This window comes from Peromyscus leucopus, chromosome 2, assembly GCF_004664715.2.
Source record: "Peromyscus leucopus breed LL Stock chromosome 2, UCI_PerLeu_2.1, whole genome shotgun sequence".
NCBI lineage: Eukaryota > Metazoa > Chordata > Mammalia > Rodentia > Cricetidae > Peromyscus > Peromyscus leucopus.
The window spans coordinates 61388059-61408950 of record NC_051064.1 but is presented as its reverse complement, the minus strand read 5'-3'; the positions used below and the strand labels follow the sequence as shown (position 1 = coordinate 61408950).

The window sequence follows — 20892 nt, the reverse complement described above, 5'->3', positions numbered from 1 at the left end:
TCTCTGTATTGGAAAATTTGAATGACTGAGATTTTGTTAAAAACAACAAGAAATGGAGAAGGATATTTCATATTTAGGGAGGATATATCCACCAAGAAGGGTCTCAGCTCTGAACATCTTAGCGCCAAATGCATATTTGTAAAAGAAACATTATTAAAGCTTAAATCACACATTGACCCCCCACACATTTAAAATGGGAGATGTCAACACCCCACTCTCACCAATGGACAAGTCGTCCAGTCAGGAAATAAACACAGAAATAATGGAATAAAAAAATGTTATGATCAAATGTACCTAACAGATAAGTACAGAACATTTCAACTAAAGACAAAAGAAATACACCTTCCTCTCAGCATCTCATAGAACTTTCTCCAAAATTGACCATATACTTGGTCACAAAGGAAGTCTCAACAGATAAGAAAATTGAAATAACACCCTGTATTTCATCAGATCAACACCGACTAAAGCTAGATTTCAATAACAACAGAAAAAGGGCTAAGAATCCATGCAAATAGAACATCTCTCTACAAAATTATCACTGGATCAAGAAAGAAATAGAGTGTGGGAGCCCACAACTGACTCAGTTTCCCAGTTTGAATCTGAAGTCTATTCTGAGTCAATAGAGTTCAAGCTTGCTTGCTCCAGAGCTGTGAGAAAGTCCTGATTAGCCCACAGAGACTCCTTGAAGGGCTGTGAGAAAGTCCTGATTAGCCCACAGAGACTCCTTGAAGGGCTGTGAGAAAGTCCTGACTAGCCCGCAGGAAGGAACACACAATCTAGGGAGACACAGACTGCTGATGCCAGCCGGAGGTATATTGAGATAGAAAAGAAACTGCCTGCTCCTTGATGCAAGGCAGGATAGATAGCAGTTGAATGCCTGTGCTGTGCATGGTTCTACTTCTGTCCTTCAAGACTGTATATCAACAGGCTGTGAAATAAACTCGGGGCTGTCCGGCATTGACCAGCAGACCTCCCGAATATTTTCTCTCTTCTTCATTGCCTCTACAATCCTCACCCACTTATCCAGATACTTAGCTGATTGTAGGCAGGCTCTGAAAATAGAGAAGGAAATTAAAGATTCCTAGAATTTAATGAAAACGAATGCACAAATACCCAAACATATGGGACACAAAAAAAGTAGTGTCACAAGAAAAGTTTATACCACGAAGTGTCAAAATAAAGATTTTGAAGAGATCTCAAAATGGAAATTAAGAGCACATTCTGTCTCACTCACTCTGAATTATGTATTTAATGTTCATTCTTCATAATTTAGGCAGCTGAGAACTACATTTAAATTTGGTCACAACAGTGTTGTTATTATAGAGAAAACAAATTTTTTTTTAGTACTTTCTATTCCCACAAGTGTTTCTCCCCTGTCCCTCTCTTTCTCTCTCTTTGTGTATATTTCAGGAACATAGGAACTACCTCCTACTGATTTTGTGTGTGTTTGTGTGTCTGCTTGTATGTATTATCAGTCTCTCAGACCCCCAGCTGAGTTTCCAGGAGCTTTGGCCACGCCTACTAGCAGGACAGCTTTTCCCAAGTAGCCTTTGGCCTTGTGACTTGTAACCCTGGTGTCACTGTGATAGACAATGCAGAATCTTGAAGTTGGACTGAATGCATTTCCACCTTGGGATAAAGCTACAAGCCAGAGAGGGGCAGACAGTGGAAGGTGATGTCTGGAGTAGCAGTGGCCCTCACATGCTTCTTGAGTTGACTGCTTAGTCATCAGAGAATAGCACTCTTTGAGAAGGATTAGGAGGCAGTGTGCTCTTAGATTAGGTGGCGCCATGTTGGAGGAATTGTGGGTGTGAAATCAGTTGGTAGGCATTGTAGTTTCCAATGCCCAGCCAAACCAAGTGACTCTCTCTTCCTGCAGCCTGGAGATGGAGGTGTGGAATGCTCAGCTACCTCTCCAACACCATACCAGTCTGTGTGTCAGCATGCTTTCCACCAGAACCAAAATGGAAGAAAATCTGGAAATGTAGGCAAGCCCCAATTAAATGGTCTCTTCTACAAGAGTTGTTATGAACATGGTATCTCTTCACAGCAACAGAACATTAACTGAGATTCTGTCTGAGAAAAGAAAGGACAGAAGAAAAGAGGGAATAAAGAAGTTAAGATAGAAAGGAAGGAAGGAAGAAAGAAAGAAAGAAGGAAAGAAAGAAAGAAGGAAAGAAAGAAAGAAGTGGGTAGCTCCAGGGGAGCCCAGTGTGGACCAGGACTTTACTCTTAGCACTCAGGAGTCCAAGGCAGGCACATCCATATGAATAAGAAACCGGAGTGCTGCACAGACCAAGTTCCAGGAGAAGCAGAGCTGCCTACTGAGAGCCAGACTCCAAATAAACGAACACAAATGTCCACTGAGCCTGATGACCTGAGGTCATCCTGCCAAAGACCCATGGAGAGAGAGAAGAACTGACACTCTGAAGTTGTGCTAAGACTTTGAACTCTATCCTGGAAGCATTTGGAATGCACTCCCACACCTGGTCACCCACTACAGTGCATGCCTGCGAACACACACACACACACACACACACACACACACACACACACACAAACACCTAGAGAGAGAGAGAGAGAGAGAGAGAGAGAGAGAGAGAGAAGAGAGAGAGAGAGAGAGAGAGAGACAGAGAGAGAGAATGAGAGAGAGAGAGAGAGAGAGAGAGAGAGAGAGAGAGAGAGAGAGAGAGAGAAAGATCCTGGTTTTTACTTCTAATTAATCCACAAAGACAAATAGTGTACAACCATAAATACTTTATTGAGGGTTGAGTGTACGTCCACCTCAAGCATTCTACACAGATACATCACATCTAGAGAAGAGTTGTGAAAACTGACCGTTGATGAAGCTTTACAAAATGGAAATGCTTCTGATTCTACAAACTAGAAAGCAATCAACCCAATAAGAGGCCAGACTTAACACATCACAGATTTCAAAGAATAGAAGTCCAGACTCTCTCACAAAGAGGTTCTAGGGAACTGTGTGTGAGTTTTGAGCTGAATTACTTCCATATTCAAAAACGTAGACGAACTGGCAGTCTGGATTGCTGCTCCTGTGCCAAGTGTGGATTTCAGGCAGTGTGTAAGCGCCCAGCAGAAAGAAACAGCGTTCAACAGCCACTTGGTCTGAGTGAGCCTGTCCGAAAGAGTGGGAGTGTGTCTGTACAATAGGGAACCTCCATTTGCAGATTTCCTTGCGAGAGTCAGTGTTTTTACAGAGAATCTCCAAGGCATGGGAACGCGCAGGTTTCAGAAAGGTGGACGAATGAATGAGGTCCTTTTAGGCTTTCTTTCCACAATCCAAGTTCCCAGGGAATCTTCTAGTAGGTGGGCACTGGCCTCGAGCCAAGGAGGAGTCTGTATGGACCTGGGAGGATCTGGGCAGCCAGGCCTGAGCAGCCAAGATGTGATTGACTGTGTGAAGCGCCCAGTTGAGCGCGGCCCCGGCATGTGCCAGCTGCCATGTGAGCCAGGCGCGCTGAGAGACTGTGCACTCCGTGCTGGGGCTGCTCCAGGGCACATTCTGCAGGAAGGCTCCTCCTGGGGCCTGCAGCTCTTCCAAGGCCACCTCCAAGGCCCCCATGCGGGTCATGACTCTGGACAGCGGTGAGAGCGCCCTAGCTGACAGGGCTTCTGGAGAATGTTGCCTGAGCCTCTTGGCTGACCTGTGTGGAGGAGCAGCAGTGTGGGAGTCTCCAGAGGGGCTGAGGCTGCGCTTGACCCTCCTCCAGGGAGATCTCGGCTGGGGCCTTCTGTCCTTGACCCGGGGTCTTCTGTGCAGGCAGTCTGTGGGAGAGACCACCGGAAATACTCACTTTGGAGACCGATTACACTCGGCACCCACCCCCACCACCCGGACCAGCACCCTCACGCCAGAGGGTCCCTCTTCCTAACCCGCGGGAACGCAGGTCACATCTGCCCCCACCCCGCACCTCCTCCCCACACTCTGGTCAGCTCCTAAGGCTCCAGGGCCCTCACAGCCCAGCCCCAGCACACACCTACCTCTTGCCTGGTGTTCTTTGGCTAGGCAGGACTCAGCCTTGTCTCCTCCTCTCTCTCTGGAGGGAGGCTGCCTTGCCCTTCTCCTCCTCTCTTTGGGGCGGCCTCTTCCTTGGTGGCTTCTGCAGAAGGCGCCACCCGAACTCTGCCCAGACCCCTTCTGCCTGGAGTCCTTGGCCTCCTCTGGACTGCGCCCTCTGGTGTCTGCAGAGAGAAGAGGTCATTAGTGACTGGTCCCTAACCCTTCTCTGCAGGTCTCAGATCCCACTGGATGAGACCAGACTCCAAGACTGGCTTGAAAACCGGTCTAGTCACCCGAAAATCACCATTCCGTCTTTCGCCAAGGGTACACACGACTGGGGATGTCCCTGAGCAAACGCTCCTAAAAATCCAGTGGCAAAGGAAACCCCGGCTGGCACAGGCATTGGCAAAGATCGAGAGCCTCACCGCCGCCCCTCCCCCAAACAAGCCCAAAACCACCACAGCCACCAACCTACTTTGGGACTCTGAGGGCACGGAGCTTGCAGCCTGCCACCTTCCTGTCCTACCCCGACCTGTCTCTCGTGGTTCCCTAGCCCATCAGTCTGTCCAGAAACATCCAAACCCTACCTTGTGTCAGGGGGAGAGGTCTCGGAGGCTCTGCCGGGTTGTACCCCACTTTCAGAAGGCTCTCCATCCTCTCCCTTCTGCTCTGCCGGCTGCTTTCTCTTGGAAGAAGGGCTGAGCGCCTCTGAATTCACAGATCAAGCCTTCCTGACTTGTGATTCACTCAGGTCTGTCTGCTCCCACAGCCTCACCTCTGCCTCTGTCTTCCTGAGAGCTCACTGGGAAATGATCCTGGGTCCAGGGCTGACTGGCTTCAAGGGAGGATTATTTAAGGGAGGCTTTGGACACGCCCATCGACAGGCCACACCCCCAGGAAACACCCTAAATTCCATTCAACTGGATTATGTCCTCCATGTTCTCTCTTGATCCTGGCCATCCTTTCTCCACTAAATTAGGAGGGTTTGAAGTTGAGGACGGCATTTAAAATTTTTCACGCCTATTTCTTAATACAGAAAACAGAATTTTTTGGGTAATATGATTGTTTTCCATTTTTGAAAGTGATATTTACTCTCTATCTCAGTTGTCTGTCTGTCTTTCTGTGTTTTTCAGGCTTTAAGACCTACATCCCACCGATTTTTTGTGTGTGTGTGTGTGTGTGTGTGTGTGTGTGTGTGTGTGTGTGTGTGTGCATTGTCAGTCTCTCAGATCAGCGGGTGAGTTTTCCAGGAGCTTTGGCCACGCCTACTGGCAGGACAAGCTTTTCCAAGTAGCCTTTGGCCTTGTGACTTGTAACCCTGGTGTCACTGTGATAGACAATGCAGAATCTTGAAGTTGGACTGAATGCATTTCCACGTTGGGATAGAACTACAAGCCAGAGAGGTGCAGACTGTGGAATGTGGTTTTTTTTTTGAGTGCCTGTGGCCCTTACATGCTGTGTGAACAGGTTGTCAAATTTTACTTGTTGAGGAGGACTCAGATTATATTATAAATGCTACCCCAGTTTATGGCCCAGGAAAAGCTCAGGACTGTGTTATTCTAGCTAGTGTCACATAGTTCGTATGGTACAGCCTCTGTCACAGTGCTCCATCAGAAGCAAAACCTCTTCCTTAGATGCATCTGGAATTCCATTCTCCCCACCGGGAGATGGCAGGAGTGGCTGAGACACACTGAGATCCCAAAAATCTCCTCTCTCTCTCTCTCTCTCTCTCTCTCTCTCTCTCTCTCCTCTGTCTCTTTCTCTTTCTCTGTCTCTGTGTCTCTGTCTCTCTCTCCCTCTCTCCTCCTGAGACCTGTGTCAGTGCCAGAAATCTCTTGACCCATTTCCTCCAGAACAACAGCCACTGATTTTCCTGTTCTCTCTCTCCTTCCTCTGTGGACTGAGATGGTGTGGGAGACAGTAAGAGAACCACGGGACTGGGGGTGGGGGGTGGGGGGGAGAGAATCAGATTTCAAAGCACAAAAACCACATGAGGCTAAATTTCATATATTTTCCCATAGTGAGAACAAAATTATGGTGATTAATGGTGTATCAGAATGTCTGTGAGTACCCCAAATGAAGGGTTTTATTTATTCAAGGGGGAAAAAACCTAGTCATGGAAATAAAAGATCAGGATTCCATTTGAAAACTAAATATATATGACTCTATTATTATCTCATGCTTCCTGAACGATGAAGTTCAATGCTGATGTCAGTGGCCATGGGGGTGATGCATAGGGTGAGTAGGACAAGTTACACAACATATATAACAGTACTTCCCGTTCCATGTCTCTCTTGCCCCAGCTCCTACACCATATGGAAAATAGTCTACTCTTTTTCGTGTCTGGTTTCCATCTTAGAAACTGGACAAGGGCCAGACAAAACCATGACAAAAGAGCAATGGTCAATAGAGGATCATGTGAAGCAACTGGTATGTGGAGGGGTACATTGGAAGCACAGCCTCATTCTTCACTCCATCAAAACTCCATTTGGTTTTTGGTGGTGTATGCAGTGATGCACATGGACTTACACATGTTAGGTGGGTTTCTCTATCAACTAAGCCACATCTCAAGGATATAAAGTTGTTTTCTCCACCCCCTTTGTGTTTCTGGGGATTGAACCCCAGGGCCTACTGAAAGCTAGACAAGCACTCTACCCCTGAGCTATGACCCCAGCCCTTTTCTCTTGTATTGGGAATGGTTGTACTGAGATTTCCCTCTTGGTCCTAAAGAGCAATGAGGCCTCTAGACTGTGTGGGCCATTACTGAGGAGACGGGGTCTCTGAGAGACACATCACCCAAGATTCATCTGAAATACTTCACGGACATGAGCTGCTCTTCTCTTGAGGACATCGTTTTGTAAGCAGGATAACTGGATGGCTCCTTCTTTGAGTGAGTGGTAATGGGCAGAGGTTACATGTCCTGGAGAGCCCAGGGGTGGGATTCGGGAAGTCAGAGTTTGCCCAGCCATTTATCAATAAGGCAGTTTCTAGGCATGCCAGCAAGATTCAGATCAGATTGCAGTCTCTGTCTACCAAACCAGGAGAAGTAAACACAGATCTCACCCATGCATTTGACTCCAGGGTTCCAGAAGCACAGCTAGAAGCCTATAAGAATCTATGCTAACATAGAGGTCTTATGTATTTCCTACCTATGCTAAAGCCTGATTGGCATTTTTAGTGTAAGTGAGGAAGTTTAATGACCTTGCAAAGTCAGATGTCAGTCTAGAATGGCAGGCGTGCCGATTGGCTGCAGAGAGCAGATTTGTTTTTTGTTTGAATCACCATAATGCAAGCCTCTTCCTCCATTTCTTCATTGGCTGGTGTCTGAGGGTTTCTATTGCTGGGATGAAACACTACAACCAAATCAATTTAGGGAGGAATGGGTTTATTTGGCTTACACTGCCACATCACAGTTCATCATCAAAGGAAGTCAAGACAGGAACTCAAGCAGGGCAGGAACCTGAGGGCAGGAGCTGATGCAGAGGCCGTGGAGGAGTGCTGCTTACTGGCTTGCTTTCCATGGCTTGCTCAGCCTGCTTTCTTATAGAACCCAGGACCACCAGCCCAGGGATGGCTCTACCCACAATGGACTGGATCCTCCCTCATCAATCACTAATTAAGAAAATGCCCCATAGCCGGATCTTATGGAAGCATTTTCGCATTTTCTCAGTTGAGGTTCCCTCCTTTCAGATGACTTCAGCTTGTGTTGAGTTGACATAAGAATAGCCAGCAGGGCTGGTTGTAGTGGGTAGCCACTCCAGCTTTGATCTGGAAGTTCCAACCCCCATTGAGTCTGCAGTAATTGTCACACCTACAAGGGGGGGCCAAGAGAGGGCCCTGAAGACCTGAGATCTGGATGCGCTGCCTTCTCTTGCTTGGTTCCTGGATCCTGGACGCTGGAGGTAGACCGAGCAGAGTTCTCCAGAGAACACCACCAGACTGTGCTACATTTTCCCCAGACCCTGCAACCTACCTACCCCTTCATTTATAAGTTATGCCACTAAATAAACCTCCCTTTTAACTACATGGAGTGGCTTTAATAAGTTCACCAATAGCTGGTAAATCAGGAAGTGTCCTAGTTCTGTTGTCTACAACTGTGAGAAACAATGACCAAAAGCAACTTGGGAGGGAAGGGGTTTTGTCTTACACATCCTGGTCACATTCCATCCTGAGGGAAGCCAAGGAAGGAACTCAAGCAGCACAGGAACCTGGAAGCAGGAACTGAAGCAGAAACCACAGAGAGTGCTTCTGTACTGGGTCTCCCCTCGTTACTTACTCAACTACCTTTGTTATCCACTCCAGAACCACCTACCCAGGGATGGTGTTGTCCATAGTGGGACTGGAGCCCACCAATCATCAAGAGAATGCCCAGTACATACTTGCCCCCAGGCTGATCTGATTGAGGCAGTTCCTCAGCCGAGGCTGCCACTTCCCAGCTTTATGAAGTTGACAAAACAAAACCACCCAACTTAGGAGGGTGCAATCTTTTTTGTTGATTGGCATTTTCTTTTTAATTCTAAGAGATCACATAATAGTTGTAAAATAATCATCATACACCTCATCTTGAGATAGTTCATTTGTCCTAAACTTTGTGGAAGTTAATTAGATGTGATTGTGTAGGATGCCCCTCATCATTCATCAGTACAAAGCTATGACTGTCTTTATTTGGACCTCATTCCTTGAAAACAGACCCTTTTCTTTAAAGCACAGTGGATAACTCCCAGGAAAAGCAGGCTTCCTGAAGTTTTAAAACCCAGTGTGGCTTTTAATATGGTTTCACATTAAGGAATTTTAATTGTTTACATTTTTTCCACAATACAAACTTCATATCCTCCTAAACTGGCTCTTCAAGGACACATCATTGAAGACCCAAGATGTCACACACAGAAGCCTTAAGTGAGTGGCCCCAAGATGTCACACACACACACACACACACACACACACACACACACACACAAGCCTTGAGTGGCCCCAACACCACACACACACACACACACACACACACACACACACACACACACGCCTTAAGTGAGTGGCGGGGCTGGGCTTGCTCTGAGGAGGTGCTGGCATTCGGTCCTCCTGCTGCTGTGCCACGGCCGCCTGCAAACACAGCCTCTGCATGGAGAGGAACCCTGGGTTTCAGGGCTGCCAGGATAGGATGGCACTCAGGACTCCAGGGACAACCAGAGCCACCACCCAGTGCACCCACTATGGCCCACACATGTATTTTTCTGTTAACCACTATTCACACCCTGATGACTGGCTCAGTCTGACTCACTCGCTCAGACACCGCGGGTCTCAGGAATGCTGCGGGTCTCCTAGCAGCTAAGGCAGCAGAACTGATTCCTCTCAACCACTTGGGTGAAGCACTCGATGATGCCCCACCAGAAAATAAATGGACGATTTCTCTCTAAAGCCTTCACATTTTATCTTAAAATAGGTAAGAAAGCATCACTTTGTCTTAATGAAATGGACTCTACGTATATAATGACTTCCAGCAGAAAAATAGCTCCTCTACGCAACTGTCAATGGGGGAGCTGGAGAACTGTCCATGGCAAGCACAGCCTGTCCAGATGACTCCCTTCTTTCCAGGTCCCACAGGCACACAGGAGGTGAAGATCCACAGGGAGTCCAAAGCATTAGCTGTTCAGTTCTCCCAAGATGGGAAGTGGTCCGAGATAGAGAGACAGGGAATTGTAATGGCTTGGCTTGAAAGGGCTGGGAGGGGGGGGGCTCTGCTCCTCAGACCTGGTCTGCTTAAACTGCTCAGGAGACAGGAAGACCAAATAGTTCACTGAGACATGCATTCTCCAAAAGGCATCTCACCAAAGGCAATAATAAATTACTCTCACTTAGGGTCAGATGAGATTCCCAGTAATTCCTCAATCAGTGATGTCCAGGACAGTAATTAGACTGTGCTTACTTAAGACTGAAATGATGAATAACCTTATATTCCCATCACTCCCCACTCCCAGACCTTAGTAATGCTGTTCACAGCTTTGTTAATGGAGAAAAGGTATTTAAGCTTTGGTACATACTGTATACACTTTAAGTAGTGTTGGAAAAAAGGTGTGGTTGCTTAGCAACCTGTGCAGATGTAACGAGAGCCACCTGGACCTCTTAGTCACCCTTTGTGGAGACACCAGACTCTCTCCACACTTGTCCACTTTACTCTCCTACTGGAGCTCTGTAAGACGAATTGCTAAACAATCTCATCAATAAAAAACCAGAGCCAGATATTGGGGTGAAAGCTGAGAGATCAGAGGAATAGAACAAGCCACAGCCGACCTCACCTTACCAACTCCTCAGCCTCCAGAGAGAGCTACTTCCTGTATACTCATGCTTATCTACCTTTCCACGCCCTGCCATGTTACTTCCTCTCTCTGCCCAGCTATATCACTTCCTCTTTCCGCCCACCTAGTCTATCACTTCCTGTCTGTCTATGCTGACCTCCAGACCTCTTTGGTTAACTAGTGCTGGGATTAAAGGTGTGTACCACCTTGCTTGGCTCTGTTCCCAGTGTGGCCTTCAACTCACACAGATCCGGATGAATTTCTGCCTCTGAAATGCTAGGATTAAAGGCGTGTGTTTTGCCACTGCCTGGCCTCTATGTTTAATATAGTGGCTAGCTTTTTCCTCTGATCTCCAGATAAGCTTTATTAGGGTGCACAAATAAAAATATCACAACAGAGTACTTTTTGCTTCTTTTCACGTTTGACTCCCCCTGAAATGGTTCTCCATCATAGCTATGAATTTTGGTTTTGACAAAGTGGGAAAACTCCAAAGAGAACTAATCAGGCAGCTACCAGTGTGGCGTTCCTAGAATGCTTCCATTGCAGTGACACCCAGAGCATGTTAGGGGAATGGGCTGGAGAGATGGCTCAGCAGTTAAGAGCACTTGCTGTTCTTGCAGAAGACTCCGGTTTGGTTCCCAACACACACATTAGGTGACTCACAACTACCTATAAATCCAGTTCCAAGGGATCTGATACCCACTTCTGACTTCCACTGGCACCTGCACACACACACACACACACACACACACACACACACACACACACACAATTAAAAATAGTTTTTTTAAAAAATAAAGTAGGATCAAAGTTTCCTTCTTATTAAAAATTAATCTGAGACCCTGTCTCAAAAAAATCTTTTTTATATACTATACTAAGGCATTTTCTTATATAAATAATTTTATTTTTAAAAAGATTTATTTTTTGTATATCAGCATTTTACCTACATGTATGCCATGCACTTGATGCCTAGAGTGGGCAGTTCCCCTAGACTGGACTCCCAGATAGTTGACAAGCTCAGTGTGGGCGCTAGAGAACCCAGGCCCCCGACAAGAGCAACCATGCCCTTAACCTGTGGCCATCTCTCCAGCAGCTAACTATATTTGGTTTATTCTGAGAATATCTTCTTAGCCAGACTTGGAAACAAAGAAGAAACTCTGAGGACACTTACAGAATGCTCAGTATTTCCTGTGAATGAAACAATATCCATCTTGTCAGACTTTTAATCATGGTGTTTGACAATGAAAATAGTTATAATCCTTGATGATGAAGCAATTTTAAATGTTCATTGACAACTCTTTTTGAGAACAATCATTCTCACAGAACACAGGCATCTTTTAGCTTTGTTAAACAAACAAACAAGACTCATACATTAAAAAGAGACTCAAACAGAAGCACACACAGGTCTTAACCTCACAGATATCTTCCTCCTACACAGCCTTCTGCACATCCGGATTACAAGTGTGATCCACAAAACCAGCATGGATACTATATTTTTCACATGCATTAAATTATACAAAAGGGAGACATATGTGTATGACAAACTAGAAAATGCATTGCAGATGTGTGGATACATAAATCTGAAATTAAAAATATGAAATGAGAGAAAGCACCAAGGTTCTACGATATCTCAATATGAAACAGAGAGGTGGGGCCCCAAGGGCATCACTCTCCAGAGGCCTCGGGACCGAAGGGCTGGTGGTGAAGGCGCTGCTGCTCCCTCATCCCTGGAGCGTGGCTGAGCCCTGTGAAGAGCTGCCCAGAGAGGCTTCAGGAGTCACACTGTCTAAAGAGCTGACAGTCTGGGCCAGCACAACAGTGCTTCCCTCACGTGTCCCAGGTGCGCTCAAAAGACCCTTAGGTGGAAAAGAGTGAAAAAAAAAAAAAAAGAAGAAGAGGAAGAGGAAGACTCCATCAGCAACCACAGAGAGGGACCACAGGAGAAGTCACAGAGCCCAAGAAGCCTGAGACATCCTACAAGGAAAGCACAAAGTATCCTGGGAGGAAACCCACGCTGGCCTTTGCTTCAGCAACCTCACCACTGACGAGGAGGAAGGGAAACAGGAGACCCAGGCCAAAGGCCATCCCAGAACAGAGCTCTGTCTATGGAGGAAGGGAAACAGGAGACCCAGGCCCAAGGCCATCCCAGAACAGAGCTCTGTCTATGGAGGAAGGGAAACAGGAGACCCAGGCCCAAGGCCATCCCAGAACAGAGCTCTGTCTATGGAGGAATGATGTGACTCAGGAGTTCAGGCCAGTTGCTGAGCACATCACAACTTCTGAGAACCACGGACAGGGCTTGGCTGTGGCCAATGCAAGGAACACAGCAACCCAAGGACCACAAAACCAAGTGCCCATGAGCACATGGTTATCTGCCCCACAGGAAGGGGATGAAACTCAAGGAGTCCCCAAGGACCAGTGCTGTCACCAGCAAGATGAAGGTCATACCAAGGTCATAAATGCCAAGATGCCAAGGCAATCCGGACAAAGGCAATATGGGAGGCACGCCCATCCCCGCCACCAGCTTCTCTCATCCTGGTTTAGAGTCTCCTTGCCTGAGTTAGCATTCAGCAGACTAGGAAAACAGCCCAGGGTTTGCCTGTGTCTCCATCAAAGGAAACAGGAAGGGGCATTGGATTTGAAACCAAATGGACAGTGGGGCATCAGGCTCTTCACCCTGACGGGAGTGGGGGTCAGAAATGAGTCCAACCAGATATTTCAGGGGCTGCTTAAAGTCCTGGCACTCAGATGTGGCCCTGCCACTGTGGTCCAGGGAGCCAGGACCCGAGGTCAGCCTCTGGAGTCCCTGTTTGCTTGCAGGGATACTCTCCATCAGCATCCCGGAAACTACTGTCTCCAGACCAGCTTGTGAAATGACAGAGCGCCCCACCACCGTGGTCAGGCTCCCCGGGATCCTCAGTGGATCCTGAGCAAGGCCAGTTTCCCATGCCAGTTACCATTCCTGTGCTAGCTGAGGTCCCCGGGCTGCTGGGAGACCCAGGCTCAGCTGCTCCAGGACTCACCTCTGGTCACAGCCTGCAAGGCCTCCACCACAGCTGTCCCCAGGACCTGGCTTGACCACTGCCACCTGAAAGGGTTGGGCACCGAGGCTTCCTGGCATTCCACACCTACCCATTTATAGGCTCCTTCACTGCACCTGCCTAGAGAACCAGTTATGAAAATGCTTCCCCCTTTCTTGCTAGCTCCAGAAGAAAAGAATTACTAAGCAGTGCTTTGAACTTACATCCTAGGACAATGAACCAAAGCCCAGAGACTACGACCTAGACAAAGCAGAGGACGCTCAAGCACCTCAAGCCCAGAAGGCAGTGAGCAGGTGAGCCAGGCCCAGGAGGGGTGAGGTCTGATCTCTTAGGAACTTCCCAGTACCTTCCAGGAGTGGGAGGGGCATTGGGTTTGAGGACCATGCATTCACAGTGGCAGGGCAAAGGGGGCCATTGGTGGCAGACCCTGCTGCTACCCAGTCTCCAGCAACCTTGGGCCATCCTGCCTGGGGCACAACCAACTCCATAGTGTCCCCCAGGCCTCGGTTCCCCTGTGCCCGGCATCCACCAGGCCAGGGGAGGGGAGGATTCTGGCTCTGTGGGGTATGGTGGAAAGGACTCTGGGAGACCCGGCTCTGGCTCACAGCAGCCCCCTCGATCACAGGGTGGGCTCCAGGGTCCCTCTAATATGCAAGCACACCCTCTCCAGACCCAAGAGAAGGTAGGGCCTGCCTGGGTGAGGGGTGGGAGCGACACCAGGGTGGCTCCCATGTGAAGACAGCCTTCCAGGTGAGGTCGGCCAGCCAAGTGCTGTCAAGACAAACAGCAAGAGAGAGGACGGTCAAGGAGCCTTTGTTCTTCTTGCCTTTCCAACAGGAGGGCCAAGCCGAGGGAGGGCAGCAAGGATGCCAACCACAGACCAGGAGCAAGAGGAGGGGGGGTAAGGACATCATAGCTATGAGCAAGGAATCTCAACACAGTCACACGTGGTGTGCAGGGGCCCTTCCAACCACTGCTGTGGATGGAGGCCGCCTTCCCTGGCGGGAACACAACACCAGACCTCTGAGTGGGACTTCGCTCCCCACCAGCCCGCACCAGGACAGGCTCTGGAAAGGCAAGGTTTTCCAGTGTCATGTGAACAAGTAGCCAGTGAGCACAGGGTCCCGGGCTGAAGGGCACAGGCCCAGGAGCACACTGGGCACCAGGGATCTGGCAAGCCTGCAGGAGAGCGTTTTATGTGGTGGTGAGGCTTCCTGCTGAGGCCATGTGCAGACCAAGGGAAGCCCCTTCTCTGGGCTCTCCTCCGTGGCTGGGACATCACATTCTAGCCGGCCTAAAGCATCAGCCGGCCCTCACTGTGCACACCACTTCAGTCAGAAGAAGCACCTTGGATGAAGGAGGCAGAGTGGGTATGGCTTTAGGGAGCAGTCACCTGGTGGCCCCATCAAGGACACTGAAGAGTGAGGTGGCTCTCTCCTGGCTCCAGTGGGTGTGGCTCTTCTCTTCAGACAAGAAGATGACGGCTGAACCAAGGGACCTTTCTTTTGGCCTGTGCCTCAAGTCTTCCTCACCTCCAGTACTCACGACTCACAGAAAATGCTTATCTTCTGTGCCAACGACTTTCCTTAAGGGTTCTGGAGACCCCGGACCCTTCTCCTGCTTGGCAGAGTCATGGCAGGACTCTCCAGGGACAGAGCTCACAAAACACAGGCAGGCCCTGTGTAGACAGACAGACAGACAGACAGACAGGTCAGTATGAACTCTTGGATGGCTCTTACTGGGTTTCACCTGCCTGCATCACTCTCTTTTCTGATGGTCAAGTTTCTCCAGGGGCCTCGTTCACTAAGGTTTTGCCTCCTTTGCACAAATCCCCAGGATGTGTATGTGTGTATGACCTGTCTCCACACTACCTCCCAGCTTTCCATTGTCCATTCCCAGGCTGGCCTTGTACTCTCTAGGCAGCCAAGGATCACATGACCCTCCTGATTCTCATGCCTCCATCTCCTGAAAGCTCAGGTGCAGGTGTGCCCACCATTTCTGCTTTACAGTGTCTCTGGGGATGAAACCCAGGCCTTCATGGATGCCAGACAAGCAAGCCTGCCCACAGCCAAGCTGCAGCCCCTCTCTCTTCCCTCAGGAGTGGAGACACTTTACCACAGGGAGGCTCCCTTGTCTGCACCTCACAGCAGGCCCCTGGGTCATGCTCCTAAAGGGGAGCTAACAGGTCTGAGCCCCACCATAGGACTCGGCTTCAGAGCCTCCGTCATTTAGAGCTCTTTTCACTATGGAGGCAGGCTAACCTACAATTTCCAATATCCTGCCTCAGCCTCTGAGTAGCTAGAAGTACAGCCCTGGGACCCTGGGACTTGGCTTCAAGGCACTGATGAACACGTGTTATTCAGAACTATGAAAAACAACAACAACCAGGAAGATTGGTGATGGAGCTGGGGTCATGGCTGTTGCACCATTTTTAGACCTGGTGTGCAGCCAACTGAATCCATGCCCCTTCTCAACTGTGTCCAGGGCAGGATTCAAACACAAGGGGTCTTGGGGGGGGTCTTAAAAATCTCTTGAGGTTGCCTTTCCACAACGTGGAAACAGATTACTTTAAAAATGAAAGTCAACGGCAACCATTTCAGTGTGAACAAAATATGAGCATTTTCAGGGAAGCCAGGGCCTTACCCGGCCATCACAATACCCTGAGAGGGGCAGGGGTCAGCACTTGAGGAAGGCAGATTTGAGAAAGTTCTCTTCCCTCTGCAATCTTACTATGAAGCCAAGAGCTCCTGCTTGCTAAGTCCCAGCCCCCTCTTGCACCTTGCCCAGCAGGGGTGGACCTGTCAGGCTGCTGAGTCCGGAACCCTGCTGCTGCCCTGTCTCTCAGCACTAAAGAGCACTCAGGGGAGGGTTTGCCCTGGCCGGTGGGGAAGAGGCCTCCTTACACATGGGCTCCAGGCTCTTTGCTCAGCAAAGGCTCTGCAGGCAGCCTCCCCTCCATCCTCCTGCTCAGTGTGTGAGCAGGAGCCCGTCCCTCAGCTGGACTAAACTGAGCTTGGCGCTGGAGAACAGAGGTGGTCTACATACCCCGTTACAAGACGAATCCTCCAAAGCGATGACGACCGTTGAAGGTAGCCACGGGAGCCTGGAAAAGGAAGGACCATCTGTGTTGATGCCCATCTGTATCTTCTGTGCGTCGGACAGAAGCGTCAGGTAGCAACAATCCCAATACTGTTTTGGAAAGGAGGCTCTCAGAACCTTTCACTCACGTTTGACCTTACCAGACCCTCAGTAAAATCGCTGCATTTCCTTGCTTCTGACCAGGAATTGAAGTAGAAATACCCAATCCAAGAACATATGGAGCCTGAATGGGAGCCATGGTAAGTTTGAGACTGGGGTACCCGCCCTCTGCTGGCCGTTAGTTAGTGCGTGATGACGTCAGCGTTGTGCTCGCGCATGATTGGTCGTCAGTTCCCTTTATCTTAGGATTGCTGTTGCTGTGATGAAAACCGTAACCAAAGAAACTTGGGGAGGAGAGAGGGTTTATTTGACTTAGGCTTCCACATCAAAGGGAAGTCAGGATTGAAATTTAAGCAGGGCAGAATCCTGGAGGCAGGAGCTGATGCAAAGACCGTGGAGGAAAGCTACTTACTGGCTTGCTCCTCATGGCTTGCTCAGCTTGCTTTCTTAGCGAGCCGGGGACCATCAGCCCAGGGATAACACCACTGTAGTGGGCTTGGCCTTCCTGTCTCAATCACTAATTAAGAAACTGCTCTACGGGCTTGCCTACAGCCCAATCTTATGGACGCATTTTCTCAACTGAGGTTCTCTTCTCTTTGATGACTCTAGCTTGCGTCAGTTGACATAAAATGAGCCAGGACAATCAGTACCTCCAGGATCATGGCCACTTTCTCCACAACGGATTTTTAATGACGGCCCAGTTACAGATGCTCTGTTCCATGCATGCCTGAGACCAGTGGGGTGCTGAAGAAGACAGTGTCTTTGTCTCTAACCCATTTGATAGTATCCTCTCTCCATCATGTGTGGTTGACATGATCTGCTCCAGTTTCTCATAGGACATGAGGTATCAAAATGCAGATGCCTCACAATTCTGGTTACTGCCAGGGGAACCTCAATCAGTTGCATCTGAAGGTCTTAGGACCTTCTGGATATATCACACTCTAGTCTTTATCACAAACAGGAAGCTTCAAATAGAACATATTGGCTTGCCTCTGTTTAGGAATCATTGCCTAGAGGTCCTAAGAGCTCACCCTCCCAGTCTGGAGGCAAACAAATAGAGGCGTTGTACACCATGGGGGGCCAGAAGTGAGACTGAAATCTGCTTTGTCCTCATGTACATGTCCTTCAGAAAACTACGGATGACATTTTAAATGTAGCTGATGCACTATCAAGATTGCAGCTTGCCTGGCTTCAAAGGTCATCTTGAGGGCTGTAAGACAGCTCAGTGGTTAGGAGCATTTACGGTCTTGCTGAGAACCGGAGTTCAGTGCCCAGCATACATATCAGTGTCTCACAGCCATCTGTAACTGTAGTTCCACCAGATCTAATGCCATCTTCTGGCCTCCATGAGTGCCGGCACCCAAGTGGTGATTATTAACTCATGCGCACACACATATATATATTATTTTTTTAAAAGTCATCTTTACTGTGTGGATCAGAAAGGAAATGTGGGCACAAATTCCATGGTTCTGTTTTAACACTATCTTTTTTTTTTTAAAGAGCTATTTTTATTTTCTCTTATGTGCATAGGTATTCTTCATGTGTGTATATACCAGCTGCATGCAGCACACGAGGAGGCCAGAAGAGGGTGTCAGATCCCCTGAAACTGGAGTTAACAGACACTGTAAGCCACACACAGGTGTTAGGAAACCACTGGAAAACAGTAAGCACTCTTAACTGCTGAGCCACCTCTCCATCCCAGAACACTATATTATATGTTATGGATATATATATATATATATATATATATATATATATATATATACATATATATGTATATATTCATTTATACACATATATGCTGTAAATAAAAACTAACAATTGCTTCATCGACCTTGGGTATCCTTTACTCTTATGTGAATTTGGCTTTTTTATAACATCTTTTAAAGGGTATTTGCTTAGAGAGGTAGCTGTTGAAAACATAAGCAGCATTCAATAGCTCCATCTTAACACATTTCTCTTTTCATCCTTTACTAGACCAGCACAGGCACTATCCCCAGGTTGCCCGCTGTTCTGCCTCCCCTTAGGTCAGCTCCAGGACGGTGATCCCCTCTTGTCTTGAGACTTTGGTGGATTTGCCATAGCCAATAGTGCAGTTGTGGTATAGGGACAACCCTGGCACCTTTGAGGAGAGGGCAGTGCAGGGAAACAGGTGGAACACGAGTACAGAACAGTCCTGTTCAAATAACCCATTATCTGCAGACACATCTAGTGGGTTGGGGTGCACCACTGAGACACCATGAACATAAATGCTCCCAGGACAGTGCAATCGTGAGCATGACTGAGGCACCATCAATACAAAAGCTCCCAGGATAGTGTGATCGTTAACGAGGGTCGGGATAGAAAGTTAGAACTATGGGTATCAAAGCATTATTAAAAGGGGAGGAAACCAGCCAAGTCTTTGACTTACAAATATTTTATGTACTTTCTCCCGCTTTGACTTCTGATCACGCCTCCACAAATACTGTGACTGACGGGTCTAGGCAGAATAGAAGTGATTCCAAGAGACCACCCGGGAGACGGCCCTTATCAAGGCTCACCTGCGTCGATGCTCGCAAACGGCCAGCAGAGGGCGCACGTGGCCTTCGGACTAACGGTCGCTTCCTCGCCCGCAGTCACAGACCCACTGGCCTAGGTGGGTCATTTACGTCCTGGCCCAATTCCTAGCGAAGACCACAGAACAAGATGCCTTTGGTGAGGCTCTCAAATATGGGTGGAGTCTCTCAGCGTCAGATGGGAGTGAAAGGTTCTGAGAGCCTCCTTTCCAAAACAGTATTGGGGCTGTTGCTGCCTGACGCTTCTGTCCGACGCACAGAAGATACAGATGGGCATCGACACAGATGGTCCTTCCTTTTCCAGGCTCCCGTGGCTACCGTCAACGGTCTTCGTCGTCGCTTTGGAGGATTCGTCTTGTAACGGGGTATGTAGACCACCTCTGTTCTCCAGCGCCAAGCTCAGTTTAGTCCAGCTGAGGGACGGGCTCCGGCTCACACACTTAGCAGGAGGATGGAGGGAGGCTGCCCGCAGAGCCTTTGCTGAGCAAAGAGCCTGGAGCCCATGTGTAAGGAGGCCCTCTTCCCCACCGGCCAGGGCAAACCCTTCCCTGAGTGCTCTTTAGTGCTGAGAGACAGGGCAGCAGCAGGGGTCCGGACTCAGCAGCCTGACAGGTCCACCCCTGCTGGGCAAGGTGCAAGAGGGGGCTGGGACTTAGCAAGCAGGAGCTCTTGGCTTCATAGTAAGATTGCAGAGGGAAGAGAACTTCCCCGAATCTGCCTTCCTCAAGTGCTGACCCCTGCCCCTCTCAGGGTATTGTGATGGCCGGGTAAGGCCCTGGCTTCCCTGAAAATGTTCATAGTTTGCTCACACTGAAATAGTTGCCGTTGACTTTCATTTTTAAAGTAATCTGTTTCCACGTTGTGGAAAGGCAACCTCAAGAGATTTTTAAGACCCCCCCCAAGACCCCTTGTGTTTGAATCCTGCCCTGGACACAGTTGAGAAGGGGGCATGGATTCAGCTGGCTGCACACCAGGTCTAAAAATGGTGCAACAGCCATGACCCCAGCTCCATCACCAATCTTCCTGGTTGTTGTTGTTGTTGTTCATAGTTCTGAATAACACGTGTTCATCAGTGCCTTGAAGCCAAGTCCCAGGGTCCCAGGGCTGTACTTCTAGCTACTCAGAGGCTGAGGCAGGATATTGGAAATTGTAGGTTAGCCTGCCTCCATAGTGAAAAGAGCTCTAAATGACGGAGGCTCTGAAGCCGAGTCCTATGGTGGGGCTCAGACCTGTTGGCTCCCCTTTAGGAGCATGACCCAGGGGCCTGCTGTGAGGTGCAGACAAGGGAGCCCACAGAGAGCCTCCCTGTGGTAAAGTGTCTCCACTCCTGAGGGAAGAGAGAGGGGCTGCAGCTTGGCTGTGGGCAGGCTTGCTTGTCTGGCATCCATGAAGGCCTGGGTTCCATCCCCAGAGACACTGTGAAGCAGAAATGGTGGGCACACCTGCACCTGAGCTTTCAGGAGATGGAGGCATGAGAATCAGGAGGGTCATGTGATCCTTGGCTGCCTAGAGAGTACAAGGCCAGCCTTGGCTGAAGGAGACCCTGCCTAAAGACAAAAGCAAAACCAAACTGAAGCAAACAAAGATGAGGAATTGGATTGGTTTTTTTGTTTTGTTTTGTTTTGTTTTGTTTGTCAACAGGGACAACTTTCCCAGGGAAATAAATGGCTGTAACTGTTGTGATATTCTGGTGTCAAATGCTAGGTGCATGTAGGGAACAGTTCATGGAGGAATGATGGACAATGGGCGTGGCGGGAAGGACAATGGAAGCTGGGAGGTAGTGT

General features: G+C 48.7%; 1 protein-coding gene across 1 annotated transcript; it reads right to left on the bottom strand.

The window, feature by feature from the left end:
• Positions 1–2709: 2709 nt before the first annotated feature.
• On the bottom strand, positions 2710–16931 carry LOC119087402. Its single transcript, XM_037202612.1, has 4 exons — positions 16401–16931; positions 14749–15033; positions 4003–4203; positions 2710–3786 (listed from the first exon to the last, which is right to left on the bottom strand). The coding sequence occupies exons 2-4, from the start codon at positions 14759–14761 to the stop codon at positions 3281–3283; spliced, it is 720 nt and encodes a 239-aa protein (XP_037058507.1). The 5' UTR covers positions 14762–15033; positions 16401–16931; the 3' UTR covers positions 2710–3280.
• Between the last annotated feature and the right edge of the window lie 3961 nt (positions 16932–20892).